We start from the raw sequence: 18,831 nt of genomic DNA, 5'->3' as shown, positions 1-18,831 counted from the left end.
AATAAACATTTTTATAGTTTAAGCCTTAAAATACCCATGACACATGCTTTAAATACATGTAAACTTATAAAACACACTTTGTTAACACATATGATATGTGGATGTCGGGCTAAGGTTATGAGTAACATCTCACTATTATAAAACATTTTAACTTCATGCAAGACAAGACAGTGAGACAGGGAGGGCGGAGTGGTGGCTCTGAGGCTAAGGATCTGCGCTGGTATCCTGAAGGTTGCCGGTTCGAATCCCCGTCACTGCCAAAAAGGCCACTGCTCTGCTGGGCCCTTGAGCAAGGCCCTTAACCTGTAATTGCTCCAGGGGCACTGTACAATGGCTGACCCTGCGCTCTGACCCCAAGGGGTATAAGGCAAAATAAAGAACAAAAACAAAAAAAAACAAAAAGGAAAATAGGTGATGTACAGGCTTTTAAATTATTGACACGCAGAGCGACAAGCAGCACAAAGTCCACTTCTCCTTAGCGTTCATTCAGCTCCCCACCCCCTTGGCAATGCGAAGTGGCAGGAGCGTACTATGCCTCCGGGGAGGGGGGTTTGAGTGAACGTGCGTTCAGACCTCACACACCCCCACTCCTCCTCCTCCTTCCGAACGCGCAGAGCGACAAGCAGGCATTTTGGCAGAAGCAGCACAAAGTCCATTTCTGCTCAGCGTGAGTTCAGCTGCCCCCCTTCACAAAGCGAGTGCAGACACAGACGTCTGATCGCTGCGTGCAGTGTGCAGTGTTGGTCTGCGGTGTTTAAGAATGTAGAAAGTGTTTAAGAGCATAGGAAGTGTTTATAAGAGTGTGGGAAAGGTTAACAAGAGAGTGAGAAGGGTTTATAAGAGTGTGGGAAGGGTTTATAAAGCCTTAAAATATGTATAATAAAATAAATATAGGTCGCTACTTCGCGGATTTTCACCTATCGCGGGGGGCTCTGGAACGTAACCCCCGCGATAGGTGAGGGATGACTGTATATATGTTTACATAATCTCTTTAACACACTACTTCTCCGCTGCGAAGCGCGGGTATTTTGCTATATATATATATGTGAATGTATGTATGTATATATATATGTATGTCTATATTTATATATTTATATATATATATGTGCATATGTGTATATATATATGTAGATATGTATATATATATGTACATATTTGCAGCTGGAGATCCACGAAAGGAGAAAAAACTAATCACGTATCATAAAATAGGGGTTGAAAGCTCAGGAATAAAAAACTATCAGGGGTCTTCATCAGAGGATAATGCTTAGACTTACAAGAATCAAAGGCAATATATAGCAACACATTCAGTGGGGGGGGTGGGTGGAGGTGACTAAGTCAGTATGATCGGGGGGGGGGAATGGGGGGGTTGTATAGTTTAATTATTGTGTACATGTCCTTCTTAAGTTGGCATATGCTGGATTTATGTCCAAGTGTCTGTTGATGGCGTTTTCATCTGATAGCCAAGACTCTGCCAACTCTCTGGCACTTTTAGTACTGGCCTTAAATTTTACTTTTACGTTGTCCCAGTTGAATGTGTGTCCTGTCGATTTAGTATGTGCGTATATCAAAGATAGTGTGTCCTTTCTTCTGACGGTGTTGCGATGTTCCTGTACAAAAATATGTACATATGTATATATATACACAGTGGTGTGAAAAACTATTTGCCCCCTTCCTGATTTCTTATTCTTTTGCATGTTTGTCACACAAAATGTTTCTGATCATCAAACACATTTAACCATTAGTCAAATATAACACAAGTAAACACAAAATGCAGTTTGTAAATGGTGGTTTTTATTATTTAAGGAGAAAAAAAAATCCAAACCTACATGGCCCTGTGTGAAAAAGTAATTGCCCCCTGAACCTAACTGGTTGGGCCACCCTTAGCAGCAATAACTGCAATCAAGCGTTTGCAATAACTTGCAATGAGTCTTTTACAGCGCTCTGGAGGAATTTTGGCCCACTCATCTTTGCAAAATTGTTGTAATTCAGCTTTATTTGAGGGTTTTCTAGCATGAACCGCCTTTTTAAGGTCATGCCATAGCATCTCAATTGGATTCAGGTCAGGACTTTGACTAGGCCACTCCAAAGTCTTCATTTTGTTTTTCTTCAGCCATTCAGAGGTGGATTTGCTGGTGTGTTTTGGGTCACTGTCCTGTTGCAGCACCCAAGATCGCTTCAGCTTGAGTTGACGAACAGATGGCCGGACATTCTCCTTCAGGATTTTTTGGTAGACAGTAGAATTCATGGTTCCATCTATCACAGCAAGCCTTCCAGGTCCTGAAGCAGCAAAACAACCCCAGACCATCACACTACCACCACCATATTTTACTGTTGGTATGATGTTCTTTTTCTGAAATGCTGTGTTCCTTTTACGCCAGATGTAACGGGACATTTGCCTTCCAAAAAGTTCAACTTTTGACTCATCAGTCCACAAGATATTTTCCCAAAAGTCTTGGCAATCATTGAGATGTTTCTTAGCAAAATTGAGACGAGCCCTAATGTTCTTTTTGCTTAACAGTGGTTTGCGTCTTGGAAATCTGCCATGCAGGCCGTTTTTGCCCAGTCTCTTTCTTATGGTGGAGTCGTGAACACTGACCTTAATTGAGGCAAGTGAGGCCTGCAGTTCTTTAGACGTTGTCCTGGGGTCTTTTGTGACCTCTCGGATGAGTCGTCTCTGCGCTCTTGGGGTAATTTTGGTCGGCCGGCCACTCCTGGGAAGGTTCACCACTGTTCCATGTTTTTGCCATTTGTGGATAATGGCTCTCACTGTGGTTCGCTGGAGTCCCAAGGCTTTAGAAATGGCTTTATAACCTTTACCAGACTGATAGATCTCAATTACTTCTGTTCTCATTTGTTCCTGAATTTCTTTGGATCTTGGCATGATGTTTAGCTTTTGAGGTGCTTTTGGTCTACTTCTCTGTGTCAGGCAGCTCCTATTTAAGTGATTTCTTGATTGAAACAGGTGTGGCAGTAATCAGGCCTGGGGGTGGCTACAGAAATTGAACTCAGGTGTGATACACCACAGTTAGGTTATTTTTTAACAAGGGGGCAATTACTTTTTCACACAGGGCCATGTAGGTTTGGATTTTTTTTCTCCCTAAATAATAAAAACCATCATTTAAAAACTGCATTTTGTGTTTACTTGTGTTATATTTGACTAATGGTTAAATGTGTTTGATGATCAGAAACATTTTGTGTGACAAACATGCAAAAGAATAAGAAATCAGGAAGGGGGCAAATAGTTTTTCACACCACTGTATGTAGATGTGTAAATTTGTATATGTATATATGTATATGTGGATGTGTATATGTATGTATATATATGTATATGTAGATATGTATATATATATGTATATGTATATATATGTTTACATAACCTCTTTAACACACTACTTCTCCGCTGCGAAGCGCGGGTATTTTGCTAGTATTAGTTAATTGGCAATTTTAAATTGGTCCTTGTGCAAGTCTGACCATAGGTGTGTGTGAGTGGGCCTGCACTTGGCTGAGATTCAATTCAGGGTTGGTTCCTTCCTTGTGACCAAAGCTGCCTGGAAAGGCTTCATCCATTACTACATTGCACCACTCCCCACCCTCAAAGCAAACATGGAACCAGAAAATACAAGTAGAACAATGTTATTATTATTTATATTATAAGGCTTTTTCATGTTATAAAATTACCATTAAAATGTAGAGTGACACCAAAGTAGATTTTTAAATGTACAACCTCATAATTTACATATCATAAATACAGAGGTTGACATAAGTGGCATGCAAGCATACAAGCACAGTGAAATAATTATAATGCATGGGTTTTTTTCTGTCCTAAGTATGCAAATGTGTACCTATTTTACCTTATGGAAGTTGTAAAAATTAAAGACGTCTTGTATTTTCAAGTGAGGTTAACTTATAAGACAAATAATTCAATAGGATATGGTGTACTACATGTGTACTGTACCGTTATCAATAATTATTTTGTTTCCTTAATTTTATTTAAAGGTTTGTAGCTATTTGCTTGTTGCTTCTGTAATACTGTCAAAATTCTGCCCAAAGTATGCTGGAGTGATTTGTTTAATTTGTTTTAAAAAGTTTACTTTGCTCTTTCCCAAGTTTCTTGTTAATTTTGAGTGCTATTGTACTCTAGGAATATCTTGTAAATCTGAAGTTTCCCTAATTTGTTATTTCAATCTTTAAATCAGTTAACCACAAGTTTGTAGACACTGCCCCGTTGCCAGCTAAATGATGCAATTGCAGGGAGGAGTATGACATGAATATAGCAATGCTTTAAAATGGTCAACACAGCATAGCAGAGTCTGTGCTGTGGTTTTCACGCACGGAAAATCAAAGCAGTAAAGAAACATCAGACAGGGAGGAAAGACTAAAAGAAAGCAAACAGTTCATTTACATTTTATACAGTTATTAGCCTGGTGGCAGGTGTTTTGACCTCATTTATTTCTTTCAGCCCCTAAACAAAACACTTCAGCTCTGCTTCAAATGTATGTTTCTTATTAGTCCAAACAGAAAGAAAAATTACTCAGCAGAGACCACTGAGCAATTTTTACAATATCCCACCACCTGCTAAAAAAACCCAGATAGGCAAAAAAGCAAACAAGGGTTTTCAGAGTCAAGCTTGGATGATGATCCCAGGTTAAAGGCTAATGCCAAGTGCAGAGACATATGTTGTAAATTTTGCTGTGCATAACCATCCCTTGACAAAAAAAGAAGTCTACTCTAAAGGAGCTAAAAATTTTAGTCATCCAGTTGTTAATAAATGTAAAGTTAGCAACGTACTTAAAAGATGTGTAGAAGGTATAGAAAGAGAAAACAATTTTAGGGGATTTGATGATGTCCATTGAACAGTGTAAACACAAACTAAATGGGGAACAGTTCAAAGCTGCAAATTGATTTTGTTGTCACTTTCCATGAGGCTAAATATGCACGACCCATTAGTGATTTTGTACAACTGTAGAAGAGGTTTGCTGATAATGTTATGAATGTTTATGACTTAATTTCTGAATTTCTACCATGGTACACATCATTAAATGTATGCAACAATTTTCTAAAATTTTTAATCTACTTGGCCTAAGGGGAAGCAAGATATTCACATTTTTGGATACAAAATTCTTAGTGAGATAATTCACAAGTTTGAGGCCTGCCTGTCTGTTGAGAGAGAGTCTGCTTTGATGGAATGGATGCAGTTGAAGAATGCTGAGAAAGGTCTATCTGCGTCTCCTGTGTATGATCTGGTCAATATGGTCCATAATATTCACCAAGTTATACTGTTGTCTCTCACACTGCCTTTAAGCAGAGCTGCTTGTGAGACGGGATTCTCAATAGTAAACATTATCAGAAATGAGTACAGACAAGAACTTATCTGTTTTAATGCATACAGCATTCATTTTGCAAGCTGACCACTGAAACATTTGACCCCAAGATTGCAGTTCAATTGTGAATGAAGGCAAAATGGACACTAATTTGGATGACTTAATGTTTGTTCATGCAGGTAACTCAGAGTACTAGTGCCAACATTGCATATGTCTACACTTTTGCTTAACAATGAGACACCAACACTTCATGTTTAAGTTGAATAATGAAAAATACATATAAACAAAGAAAAAACAATTTAACTTCAATGTCATATTGCAACTCTAGCAACTATAGCTCTAAGGTCATGAATAATATAAAAGTCAGCATTTTGCCTATGGACTTAAAATAAATCATTCAACTAACAGCTGCTAATTTTCTTTTATGAATAAAATAATATGTCTGTGCTAAGGTCATGAAGACCTCAAGGCCAAATTATACAGCATGACTTCATTTAAAAAAAAAACAAAAAAAAAAAAAACACTACACTTGGCCTGGTAAAGATCAGGTACTAGATGGCACAGGGCTGGTATTCTAGCTATTTATTTAACTTTCTGTCTTTAGCATTTATTTTGTTTGGGGTTTTCTGGCTTCAATGGCTTTTAAACATGGATACACAGATGTGTTATTGGAACAGAAGATATACAGAGTCATACAGTAAAACAAAATAATCCATTTGCTAATTGTTTCTTTTCCTAATAAAATTATATTTTTTATTACCTGCAAAGCTGGTTGCCCATGTGATGTTAAGATTGAAGTTTTTGGAAGCATTGATAAACATGTCCAGATCCCGATTTTGCTTAAACAGAACAGAAATGATTTCAACAAGTAAATCAATAAATAAAAAAAATATATAACAGTAGCCTCATGAATTCCTAAAGACAGTGTTACACTTAACCCTGTAACCAATCTTTTTGTCAGAGTCTGACATTATTATTATTAGTATTATTATTATCAATAATTATTATTATTTATATATATAAAATTCTTTTCGTGTTTGAAACGGAAATGACGTATGACCACAAAACACATAAATATAGGAACTTATTATTTGTGTGACAGTTATTTTACTGATATTGAAAAGAAGAAAAAAGACTGTTTAAATAAGGAGCTGGGAAGGTGAATGTAAAGAAGAAGCCAGCGGTAAAGAAAGTGAGAGTCCGTAATAAGGACGGTTGGGTGCACGGAGAAGGAGTGCCGGCTAACCTAGAAGGACCTTCGGAGCACACGGCTTTACTTTGCTTTTATGGTGCGGGCGTCGGCCATGGATGGACGCGAATGCCGAGAGACCCGGGTGAGACAGACTTCTTCCTTCAACAAAGGAATTGTCGCCAGGCCAGTGAGATCGCTTCTTTTATATTTAAATTCAGTATACGAGTCAGCGGAACATATCTGACTTGATCACTGGATTCATTGCAGATTTCCCAGGCCGTGTGAATTTAGACTTTAAAACAAAGTTAATATAAAAGAGACTGGGGAACGTGTGGGGATTATGTATGTGTGTCTGATTTATATTTGTATATAGATGTAATATAGGTTTAAGTACTGTGAATATATTTGTACTGTTTGTAAATAGGGTAATTTTCTGTTTCTTTTCCTTGCTTGCTTTCTTTCTTTGCTGTTTCACCGTTTTTTGGGGAGTATATTATAGAGTGTTTAAGGGGTGGCATATTAATTAGGGTTTGTGTAGTTATTAAAGATTTGACAAGGATTTAAAGGGTGTTTATTGTTTTGTTTGATTTATAATATATTCTTTTTTGATTGTTTAAAGAATTGTAGGGGTGATTATTTCCTTTGTATAAATTCATAAAAAACAACTCCAGATGAGGATATCAAATTGGGGCTAAGGTTCGGTTGGGTTCCGTACTTTAATTTTAATGAATTAATTTTCCTAAGAGTAGGAGATTTTTGTGTGTGCTGGGCTCCTCATTCAACTTAAGAGGAATGCGCTACACCTTGATAGTAAAAGAGATGAAGAAAACAGCTTTGCGTCTTTCTACTTTTTAACTGTGCCGAGCTGTAAACAATGTGAAGACGAGACCGCCTTCAGCGGCGAGGGGTCGTAAGAACAAAGTGTACGCTGGGAGGCGCGGAATGTCGGGCTTTTCCTCCGGTTCAACAGCTTTGCAGTTTCAGGCAGCGTCCTCTCTTCTCGCACTGTTTGTCACACTTCAAGTGCCCCGTCGGCTCCTGGGACAGTGGAAATCTTTGCGAATAAGTGTAATCAGCCCTATCGAAGCGAGACTCTCTTGGTAAATTGCGGTGCACGGCTACTTACTGTCCCTTAAGATGAATTCAGGTCACTAAAACCCCACAACATTCAAGGTTGCTTTTGTGATGAATTCTTTTAAGAAAATGGAGGGTTTACATCTAAAAAGATGTACCGACCTCTTTATGTTATGTATTAGACTTGGGAATCGTTTGGACCTTCTGCCCGTTAAGCACGGAAAGGCAGCGTCCACATTTCTCAGAATAATTTTTCGCTTAAATCACAGGCACATAGTGCAAGGTTGTCAAGCAGGTAGTTTGCCCAAAACCACTGCAGTAGTACTCAATGTATCTTTACTTCTTAAATGTTAATGTTTGACTGATTAATAATTTATACGCTTCTTATATCGTCTTCGAATTCTTTTATCAAAATGTTTTACTACTTAATATTTATATAATTTCTACTTATTGTAAATGCTCTTTATTTGTTCAAAAATAACATTGGTAATTAACAAACTTATTTTATAAATACTACATTTTAGTTTTTTTCCCTTGCACTCAGTGAGCGAAGTCACTGGGTAATCAGCTAGTCATCAATAATAATAACACTAATAATAATGATGAAGGTGGGTGAGAATTAACTTCTTATTTACTAACTTGTGCATTTCCTACTAAGGTTTAAAACAATGTTTTGCTTTCACACAGGAATTTGAGTAAAAGCAAATATACTGCAAATCTTGTTTGTTAAGTACGCTATTTACATTTAAGTGTTTCTAAGGAGACCATTCATACTGAAAAACAGATTTAAATTACACTGTAAAGCAGAGGAGCAACTTATTACTTAAATCTACTGCACCTCTGGTTATGCATTATAAATCAACTATTTTTGGAAAACATTACAGTGAAAAAAGTATAAGTCAGTATTGAGCACACAATAGAAACAAAAAAATCAACTGTATACTAAAGCATATGGCTAAACACAATTTAATCTGTATCCATATTTAAAGCAAATAAGTAAAATCAAAGGATCTAATCAAGCAAAGACAACTGAAAACATTATTAGCCTATGACTGAAAGATAAGTTGCAATAAAAATTGCATTCACTTTACCTATAAATGACAAGACTGGCAACACTACAATCACTACCACATTTTATTATTAATACTGTTTTCTATTATCAGGGTTAAGCATTAACTATAATTATTACGGATAAAACAACTGAGAAAAAATACATTTTAAATTCACAAAGCTCTTTAGAAGAGGATTTACTGAAAATGCTTACTTCTTCAGGAGTAGCAACAAAGTTAATGGCTGTATAGTAGCGGTCATCATCTTGGGCTAGACTGAATGTGAACTGATAATCAATTAGCAGGGTATCTACAAAAATATATATAAAAACATAAAACAAGAAAGATGTATTATAAAAGCCCTTGACCTAGGTTAATGAGACTGATGGTGCCATTTGTTGGATGTTCCTATAAACTCAATAATTAACATAACATCAAAACATAAAAAATACTGCTTTAGTTGTATGTATATTCAGCATTACCTGTTATTTCTAAATTAATTTTCAGTGTTAATATTCACTTCACATACAGTGTAACTGACATGCACTAAAATGCTTTTTTGACAAGTTTAGTACAGTAACACTGATCCAAATTGTTCATTAAAGTGATATAAATAGGAAGAAATAATCATGTCTGGTTAGTACATTAGAAGAATGTTGATAATTTAGCACAATAAGCTTGCTAATAATGATCAATTTCTAAAATAATTTCTCAAAGATAACATCAAATTGAGTTCTAAAGGTCTGCAAAACAGTACTGTCTACAACACTTCATAATGTTTCTATGAAATACACCCATATTAAAATCTTAACCCCTGCATTTTTGTGCTGAATAATATTTTGAAGAATATTTTCAGCCACCTAACCAATTCCCTTCAGAAGTTTAAACAATTCAGTCATATACACCCCTTAATCATGACTTCTTGAAACTAAAAGAGTGCAACTCCTTGAACCTTTTCTCGTAGCTCATACCTCACAGTCTCAGAATCAGCCTAAATCATTTATCTCTAGATTATTTTTTCTATTGTTGATGTGTCTTTTTTGTAATATGGAGACCAAAACTGTACTCCAGATGAGGCTTTACAAGTATTCTACATAGTTTATAAATAACATCCCTTGACTTGTACTCCTAAGGGCTCCAAGGCCAAACATCCTATTAGCATTCCTAATCTATTCTGTAAGTTGTCCAGCTGCATGATAGCAGCAAAGAGATCCTAAGTAGTTCTCCTAAGGTATACTTTCACGTTTCAAATCTACCATCTTATATTCAAATATAATATTTTACTTCCTGCAAGTAAAGTTTTTTTCCAAATGATTTGCACACATTTACCAAAATAATGCCAAACTCCATTTTTGGTTTATAGACTTCAAGTAACACATAGTGAATACAATGAAACTTAATATTACAGTTACAAATGAGGAAATAAGCATAAAGCTATCAAAATGATCTTGCACTTTTTAAAAATTGTTTATTGCTATACTTGGCCCTTCTGTCCTTTTCTGCAACATTTAACAATCTCTTAAGGTATATTAGGATTAACCTGTTTCATTAATAAAAGTTCAAATTCCGTAAGATTATCGATAAATTCAAATATCACATCAATAAACAGCAGTGTTCATACCACTTAAAAGGGTATATAGGTTCAAATTACTAGAAAGTTTCTAGCAAGTTAAATAAAATATACTGTATAATAAAAAAAAAACTGCAGAACTTTTCAAGCAAGACAGCAGAATGAGTTCCAATGAATAGTCAAACTTTCTGAAAACGCACAGCTGCATTACTGATGCTTGACCCATCACAAATAATAACATTGTGAAATACAATCCACACTGAAATTTCTGAGATTTTGTACACACACAAAAAAATACAAGTTGAATTTGAGGAAGAGACAGGGAAAGAGCAAGGGAAAAAGGAGCGAAAAAGGTAATAACTGTGAAATTTTTCCTTTGAGTTTAGGACAAAGAAAAGTCAAATGAGTATAATATTCAAATAATTTAAGTAAAAAAAAAAATTGTAAAATGGGTAAATTATTCTTCACATTACTTACAGTAGCAGGTTCCCTTTAGTGGGTTTCCCTGGTATCGATTTTCGACTTCACAACTGAAAATGAAGGGGTAAAAAAAATGATCAAATTTCCTGAATAGAGGTAGATGGGGAAAAGCAGACACAAACCGATAACTTATCTAAACAGCAGCACAAAGCAAGAGAAGAAACAACTGATATTTTGTCAAGGTACTCACAGGTGGCACTTGTCCCCTTTAATTCCTTTGGTGGTACAGAAGCACTTCCCACTTTGTGCATTGCAGATGGATGCATGGCCATTGCACTTGCAGGCTACAGAGAAATTAACAGTTGTAACTATCTGCTGTCTGTTGTATCAACCAATACAACTAAACTACTGTATCAAAGAATTTTAATGAAAGGGTGACAACTGAACAATGTAGTTTTCTTTACGGCAGGTCTGCAGACATCTTCCTAGGGTTACTGACTGTAATCAGTGAGTAAATACTGATGGCTGCTGTTTGGTATATTTCACTCACGCTGGCATGTGCCTCCATTAGTAGGATCTCCATAGTAGCCTGAAATACAGGTCTCACAATGTTTCCCTGTGGTCAGGTCTTCACACTTTTCACAGACGCTTTCATTGATACATCTGCTGTGGCCATTACATTGGCAAGCTGTAAATGAGAAAAGACAGATAAGACATCTGCAAAAACAAAACAAAAACTACCAATTCTCCTTATTGAATAAAAGTTATCCATCCATTTTTAAACCCCCATTCTTTTCTAGCAATATTAAGCAATTGGATCTCAGCCAGTTCATTACTTGGCACGTTGCATGACAGAGACAATGATACAAGTAACATTTAGTGTTTCCCATCAATCCAATACAATGGACACGGAAAGTAAACAGAGTACAGTACCTGTAGAAAGTCAAAGTGAACAATATATGACTAGGCACATTCCAAAAACATAATAACTGGGCCAGAAATTAAACCTCTGTGTGTCAAACAGTAAATTATAATAATAAATACTATTTCAGTGTGTCACTGTCCTCAGATTTTATGCTATTATAAAAAAAGTGCTTGAAACAAGTTTTTTAAATAATGAAAAGCACCAAAAAAGCAGCTCAAAAATTTATTTTCACCCTACACATTATATAAAGCAACTAAAAAATTATTAAGAAATGTCACATAAATAACAAAATTGACCATTCAAAACAATTTGTTTAGATATTCCTTGATTACCTGGACACTGGATGAAAGACCAATTGTATTTGTGGTCAAATGGACACATGGTGGCATTGAGAGCAGGCTCCTGGAAGGAACTGGGAATAGGCATCTGGACTGGGCCACGGTACGAGCCTTCTATACACTGTCCTTTACCAGTATTGGTGGGGTCTGTGCACCACCCACAACCGGGCTGATCCAAGCACTGGCCACATGTACGGTAACCTGAACAATTTTCAGCTAAAACCAAACAACACAACATAATAATTAATAGATGCAAAAAAAACACAAAGACAGCCACAGGATGTACAAGTATATTACCTAAAGCTAAGTTTTGCACCAAGATGCACTCAAATGTTAAAGCCGTACTTTGTTGAGAAATTAGTGCACTCACAAGGTCCCTTTAAAATACAGCCAGCCTTAGCAGGTGGTGTAATGAGTGGTGTAATATTCTTACTACTTAATACGGTGTCTTAAAGATTATGTACCCTTTAATGTTATCTGCAAATTACTATCCACAGCAGTAATCAATAAGTCTACTACAGAATAAAACAAATTCTTTATTGAGCAGGGATATGGTAAAGTTGTCCCATTTTATTTAAAATTTTGATTAAACCAACGATGCACGTGCTATGTTGGTATAGAAATGCAAGCAAAAGAAAACTAAAAGAGGAGACACATCCACAGTGTGAGAAGAACTAACATTAACAGGTGATGTATGCAAAATATGGGAACGCAGTACGTTGCACAAAAAACAAGATTTGTAGTAATGGTAAAATGAATGTTAAGTAAGTTATCAAATACACCATTTCTGAATAACTGTCTCAATTAACCTAACTCTCAAAAAAAATGTGAAACAATTTCCTCTGTACTACCCAAAATACACAAGTAAAAGAAAATACTGCATATTTACATATTTAGCTTTATCACACCACACTTTGAGCATTTTCACAAAGAACTGTATTATTTTAAAAAGCAGAGGCTTCTTTGAATCATTGTTCTTTTTTGGGGGGCAGACAGTAGCAACTTTGGAGTTCAACTAAGATTGAGATGAATTTCTTTATTCAGTGTAAATAATGAATTAACAAACAAGGATCCAGAACGTTTCCTTGTACTGAACCAAATGACTCAAAACAACCAGAATGGTCATTACTAGGCAGCATCAACAAGTGGACTAAAAAAAACTTTAAATTGTAGCTGCATTGCACAAATTAACAGTAAAGAAATTACCCGTTTGCAACATGATCACATACAGCCAGATGTATTAATTAATTAGGCTAAAGAAATTATCAGTTGTTGTTTGCCCTGCCTATATGGAGAACAAGAATGGAGTTAGGGTTCTGGTCTAAGTAATAAAATCCCTGACAAACACACACTGTTTGTATATTGTTATTCCTCACTGTGTGAATTATGCTTTAAACCCTCATGTTTGCATCAGTTTATACAGGAATAATTTTAAGGTATGCGATGAAAGGCATTTACCACTTGTTCATGTGTACTATACATACATACAATGTAAATGCACGCACGTGCACACACAAGCACAAATACATACACATTAAATACACACTCAGCTTTAGAACAAAGACCTGCAAATCAGGCAGTGAGAAAAAGCCCATTTACCACAAAAGTCACATTAATAGATTCAGATTCCCACTGTGTTGGTTAGTTATTAATTATTATTGTTAGAAAACACATGTACATATAAAATAATAAATACACATTTAAAGCAAAAACAAAAACATTTTCTGCAAAGACTGAACTGCTGTAGCCTTTACCATTTAGCAGCACATACCGACTCCTTATTTATTTGTTTATTTAAAGCACAAAACAGGCATCCCCAGCTCAGCAGGTATGCAAGGTCAAGCCTTATTTAAAACAACGTAAACCAGTGTCTCCCAAACCCAGTCCTGGGGACCCACTGTGGCTGCAGGTTTTTGCTCCACCCAGGTCTACAATCGGTGATAATAAATGATCTCATTTAATTAGCTTGTCTTTTGTATTATGCATTCAGAAAAGCAAATCTATATAAGCTTTACATTTATGAGACATTAAGAAATATTTATATTTTGTTACAGCTTTAAAAGCTTAATTCTTTTTTGTTCGTTTTCTCTTATTTTGCCCGTTTTCTGTGTAGTTTGTTCCTTTCGGTGTATCCTAATAATGGCAATTAAAAATGGGCAAACAACAATGAAAGATGAAAGGGTGCAACTACTTCAGTGTCAGACACACTAATTAGTAAATAATAAATGAAAAAATATGGATTAAAAATATTGTAAAGAACATAAAAAAATCCCTATATAAATGCTTAGTGCAATTTAATAAAAAATTTACTAAACTTATGTTTGTAATTTCTACCCCAAAACACAGAAACTGGCAAACAGCAGCTCACTTAATTAGTCTAAGAATACACTTAAAAACAGAAGTTGGTTGAAACAAAACATCTGCAGCTCCGGTGGGTTCCCTGGACCAAGTTCGGGTTCCACTGACCTAAATCATACTAGCACACACATCTGTTGTTTGTGAATACTATAGATGACTTTCATTCCAGGACTGAAAATGTCCATTATTTGAAATACTAGTAAAATACTTAATACTTTTTAACTTTGTTTACAGGAAAATATTTCAAATGTTTTAATAAAATGAGCAATATTGATGAATATTAAATCACAAAATACAAATAATTTAAACTAACCATTGATATGTAAAGTATGCTGACCTTATGCATAAAAATTCTACAGTCTTTGGATAATGACACAGTACCTCATTGAGCTGATAAAGGCATAATGCTGGCACAAAAAAAAAAAAACACTAACTGGTGATTGATTCCTCTGCAGAGATGTGCGGTCTTTGCCGAGGGATTGTGAAGCATCACCCCCAACTCCAAGTGGCCAATATTATCCAAGACTACACAGCTACAATGTGCATTCAGGATACTGAGAATTACAAGAAGCAGCTGTGTATTCTTTTCTAAACAGCCAGCTGCCAATCGAGCTGCTCACCAATGACTGAGTTCATAACACAGGCTGCCAGCTACATTCAGCGACAAGTCTGCATAAAAGCACTAAACGATTGAAAGTGATGACAAATATCAGTGTGCACTATGGAAGTTGTTAAAGGAAATGATTTGTGACAAACGGTTATCAGCAAGAGTGAAAGGGAAGGGTCTACAGGACAGTAGTGAGACCAGCTATGTTATATGGGTTGGAGACAGTGGCACTGACCAGAAAACAGGAGATAGAGCTGGAGGTGGCAGAGTTAAAGACGTTAAGATTTGAATTGGGTGTGACGAGAATGGACAGGATTAGAAATGAGTACATTAGAGGGTCAGCTCAAGTTGGACGGTTAGGAGACAAAGTCAGAGAGGCGAGATTGCGTTGGTTTGGACATGTGCAGAGGAGAGATGCTAGGTATTTTGGAAAAAGGATGTTAACGATAGAGCTGCCAGGTAAGAGGAAGGCCTAAGAGAAAGTTTGTGGATGTGGTGAGAGAGGACATGCAGGTGGTGGGTGTAACAGAGCAAGATGCAGAAGACAGGATGATATGGAAGAAGATGATCCGCTGTGGCAACCCCTAACAGGAGCAGCCAAAAGAAGAAGAAGCAGAAGTTATATTAATATTGACGTGAAGTGTATAATGTGTGAAGACTTTAGCCCAAATATCAAATAAACATGTGTGCTTTTATTCAAGAATATAACTAAAGGAAAAAAAAAACATTCAGTTTACATGTTGCCGTCAATGAGTTAAAAACCCAAGCCTAGTTTAATCGACAAAATGTTGATATTTATTATTGGATGGTGCAGAGGTAAGAACTGCTGCTATAACCAAAAGGTTCCGGGTTCAAGTGCAGGTGCTCTGCGTTTTGTGTAGTGAGCTGCTATTGTTATTATTATAATAAAAACATACAATTGAGTCTGTAACACCCAGTACTGGCTACTTGTAAAAATTAGAACTATTTGTTTTTTTTTTTTTTTAACATTATTCAGTGTTCTGTCAGTGACGTTCACATGGAACTAATTTGCCTCTTCCTCTCTGAAAAACACTTTAAAAAAACAAAACAAATTTATAATCCAGATTACTCTAAAACTTGGATTTTGCATATTTTAATACACAGGAGCTAATAATTTGCAAAATCAGTACCATAGAACTCTCCTTTATGATTCAGGCTCAAAACACTTTGAGGATCACACACTATAGCAGATTTCTCAATATGTTTATATTTTGTTACTTCCTAAATGTAGTCATCATTTTCAAACTGTTTCCTTCTGAATGAAACACAACTTTGGGTTAATAATGCAAAAGTGTATTTATTTAAACAAAAGATGTACTGAATGGGAGGATTAAAGAAAGACTTACAAAGCTGACAGCTGTGGAAAAAATTGATAAAAAAACAAAGCAGCAGATCTGGAAATGTGTAACAATATAGAACAGGGGACTCTGCGTCCCACCATTATGTTATCTGTTGATTGACATAGCACTTCTTTCACTTCTTACAATGAGCCACATTCACAACCATATTCACACAGCTCCACTGCATGCTAATCTCACCACAGAGTAACAAATGAATGCACCTTGACACAATGTTCAGAAAGGCTGACCAAAAAAAAAAAATGTTTTTTTTTTTTAAATTAAATACTTAATTATAATTGGCCTTATTTAACACCAGATGGATGACAAATTAAATAACAAACAGGCAATAAATATATACTCTGTTGTGTGTGTATTGTCAGGTTATCAATACTAGTTTAAATGTAATTATATATACTGTAAGTAGTAGTATTCCCTCTTGAATGTTATTTTTTATCGTGTTCTTTGTTGCTTTTGATGCTTGCAACCTTCTAAAACTTTTTGAATGTATTATTGCTTTGTAAGTCACATTGGATGAAGGTGTGTGCTAAATAAACACTAACAGCAAATAATTTTAATATTTTGAGAAGCATGATGAACCCTTTTCATAAAATTTGGAAGTGACACATTGACGGGTAAATATACTTCCTGTTAGTTAGCTGGCAAAGGAACAGTTTGTACCTCCTCTCTTTATTCACTCCCAATAAGCAATTTCTGCAAAGTAGCATTGTTGAAAAGCACTACACAACAGAATCATCAAAACTGGAAAAAGACCCTAACATTTTTACTGAGGAATTTCACTATAATTACCAAGGCAAATTTGTAAGCTTTCTTACACCAGTATGTTGACAGTTGCAGTTAACTTATGTTTTCTTTTTCATGTTTAGAATTAGCTCGTTCCATTTTGGTATGTGTATAAAATAAATGAGGTAAACTTAGCTGTAATCTTATAAAATAACCAGTTTCCATAGTAATTATTTATTTTTTATATTGCTTTCAAGTTTTTTTTTTTAATGTGTGATGTAAGTTATTTATTAAGTTCCTGCCATGAAATGTATGGACATCTTTCTCCAATGGTCTGTCAGAAAATAATTAGTTTAGATTAATTTAATTGCATTGCAGTTGCAAAGGAGCAGGTGTCATTGCAGAGTCATGTTCCATTGAGGAGGTACAGTATCTGCTGTGCTGTTTTCCTCAGTGCAGACTCCTACATCAATTACTCCAAAACAACTGTTTGCCCTTACAAAACCTAATTCCTGTGTCCGTACAATACCAAAGTTGTTCCAGCTAAAAAGGTACATCATAAGCCTTAAGGCGAAATGATAATTGTATGCACTTATTAGATATGAAGAACATGCTACAAATACAGATGTTGCCATGGTGTAAAAAAAAAAAAAAAAATTGGTTGTGTTTATTTCTTGATCTCTTTGTACCATTTTCTTCTCTATGCTTCACCATTGAGAAAACTTTGGTACTTGGGTAAGAATGCTTCTGTTTAAAATTTGAACACAGACAGACACTACAGAAGCTCTTGTTTCACAATTCTGCTACTGTTTAGGATAACCAGAAAGGAATTTACCCATCAACGACATCTTCCAGAAGTGTAGAAAGGGCTAGTTACCTTTGGCACAAAGGTTTTTGTACTTTTTTAAATGGGTTTCAACTAACATACCAAGAAAATAATTTGTAATGCATTTTGTAAATGCAAAGTTGAAAATGTGCAATTTTATATTACATAACCTTGGATAAGCATTCAAGTACAGGAAGAGGTTACGTGTGCAAAATTCTGACATCTGAAAGCAGCAAACTTTGTATGCAGTGACAAAAATATGTTATATATCAGTTTATAAAGAAAAAAGCACCTAACAGAAAGTCTCTAAACATTGATGCCATAATGCTAATGTGGTTAAGGGGAAGTTTAGTGACTAAATGCTTACGTGGGCAGCTGTTCATTGTGTACCACTCCATACACTGCCCAAAAGGAAAGGAGGCCACATAGGCATTTGAGTCAACACACTGCTTCATGTTGCTGCACCACATGCACTCAGAACTTCCACTGGTACATTCACTGCAAGTGGCACGCAAGGCACAAGGGGTGCGACACTGTTTGGCACTGTGATTTGCTGAAAGGTAAGGAGAGGAGAAAATAAATAAATAAACAAACAAACAACAAAAGTAATACAATATGCTTGGTACAGGGTGTTGCAAAAAACAAAACTAATGAGTTCAGCTAACAATCTTATTTTAGTTACTAAGTATATAATCACACATTCATCATATTTAAGCACTTACTCTTTAAAATTTAAGCGCAATACATAGTAAATAGATAAAGCCCAATATGAGACAGTCATCACCTGATCTTTCAATTATCTTTTTAAAAATTAAAAATCTAAATGCACAAGTCTACTTATGCAAGTGCATTCTACTATACAGGGAATATTAAAGATCAGGTGAAATAACTGGAAAATAAGAAGGAGTTCAATTGATATACTAATATATTTATGTGTAAACACAGTCCACAATGAGTATAAAAATAAAAGTATTGTGTTTAAATTAAAATATTTGACTTGTTTGAGGGAAAAGGGTTTAATTCAAACAAAGTTATTTGTTTAAACATAA

The 18,831-nt window shown here is 35.6% G+C and overlaps 1 protein-coding gene across 2 annotated transcripts in view; it reads right to left on the bottom strand.

The window, feature by feature from the left end:
* The window catches only part of atrn (attractin), a 300,415-nt gene that overhangs the window by 131,321 nt on the left and 150,263 nt on the right, over positions 1-18,831 (bottom strand). For both annotated transcript variants that reach the window (XM_028801455.2, XM_028801456.2), the window contains exons 17-23: positions 18,150-18,335; positions 11,884-12,105; positions 11,177-11,314; positions 10,877-10,970; positions 10,684-10,736; positions 8,852-8,946; positions 6,082-6,160 (exon numbers count right to left, since the gene is read on the bottom strand). In XM_028801455.2, the coding sequence (XP_028657288.2) occupies positions 6,082-6,160; positions 8,852-8,946; positions 10,684-10,736; positions 10,877-10,970; positions 11,177-11,314; positions 11,884-12,105; positions 18,150-18,335 (867 nt within the window). The remainder of the gene's footprint in view (positions 1-6,081; positions 6,161-8,851; positions 8,947-10,683; positions 10,737-10,876; positions 10,971-11,176; positions 11,315-11,883; positions 12,106-18,149; positions 18,336-18,831) is intronic.

The sequence above is a fragment of the Erpetoichthys calabaricus genome, chromosome 5, assembly GCF_900747795.2.
Source record: "Erpetoichthys calabaricus chromosome 5, fErpCal1.3, whole genome shotgun sequence".
Taxonomy (NCBI): Eukaryota; Metazoa; Chordata; class Cladistia; order Polypteriformes; family Polypteridae; genus Erpetoichthys; species Erpetoichthys calabaricus.
The sequence above is the reverse complement of the archived record's forward strand: the minus strand, read 5'-3'. Positions and strand labels throughout refer to the sequence as shown.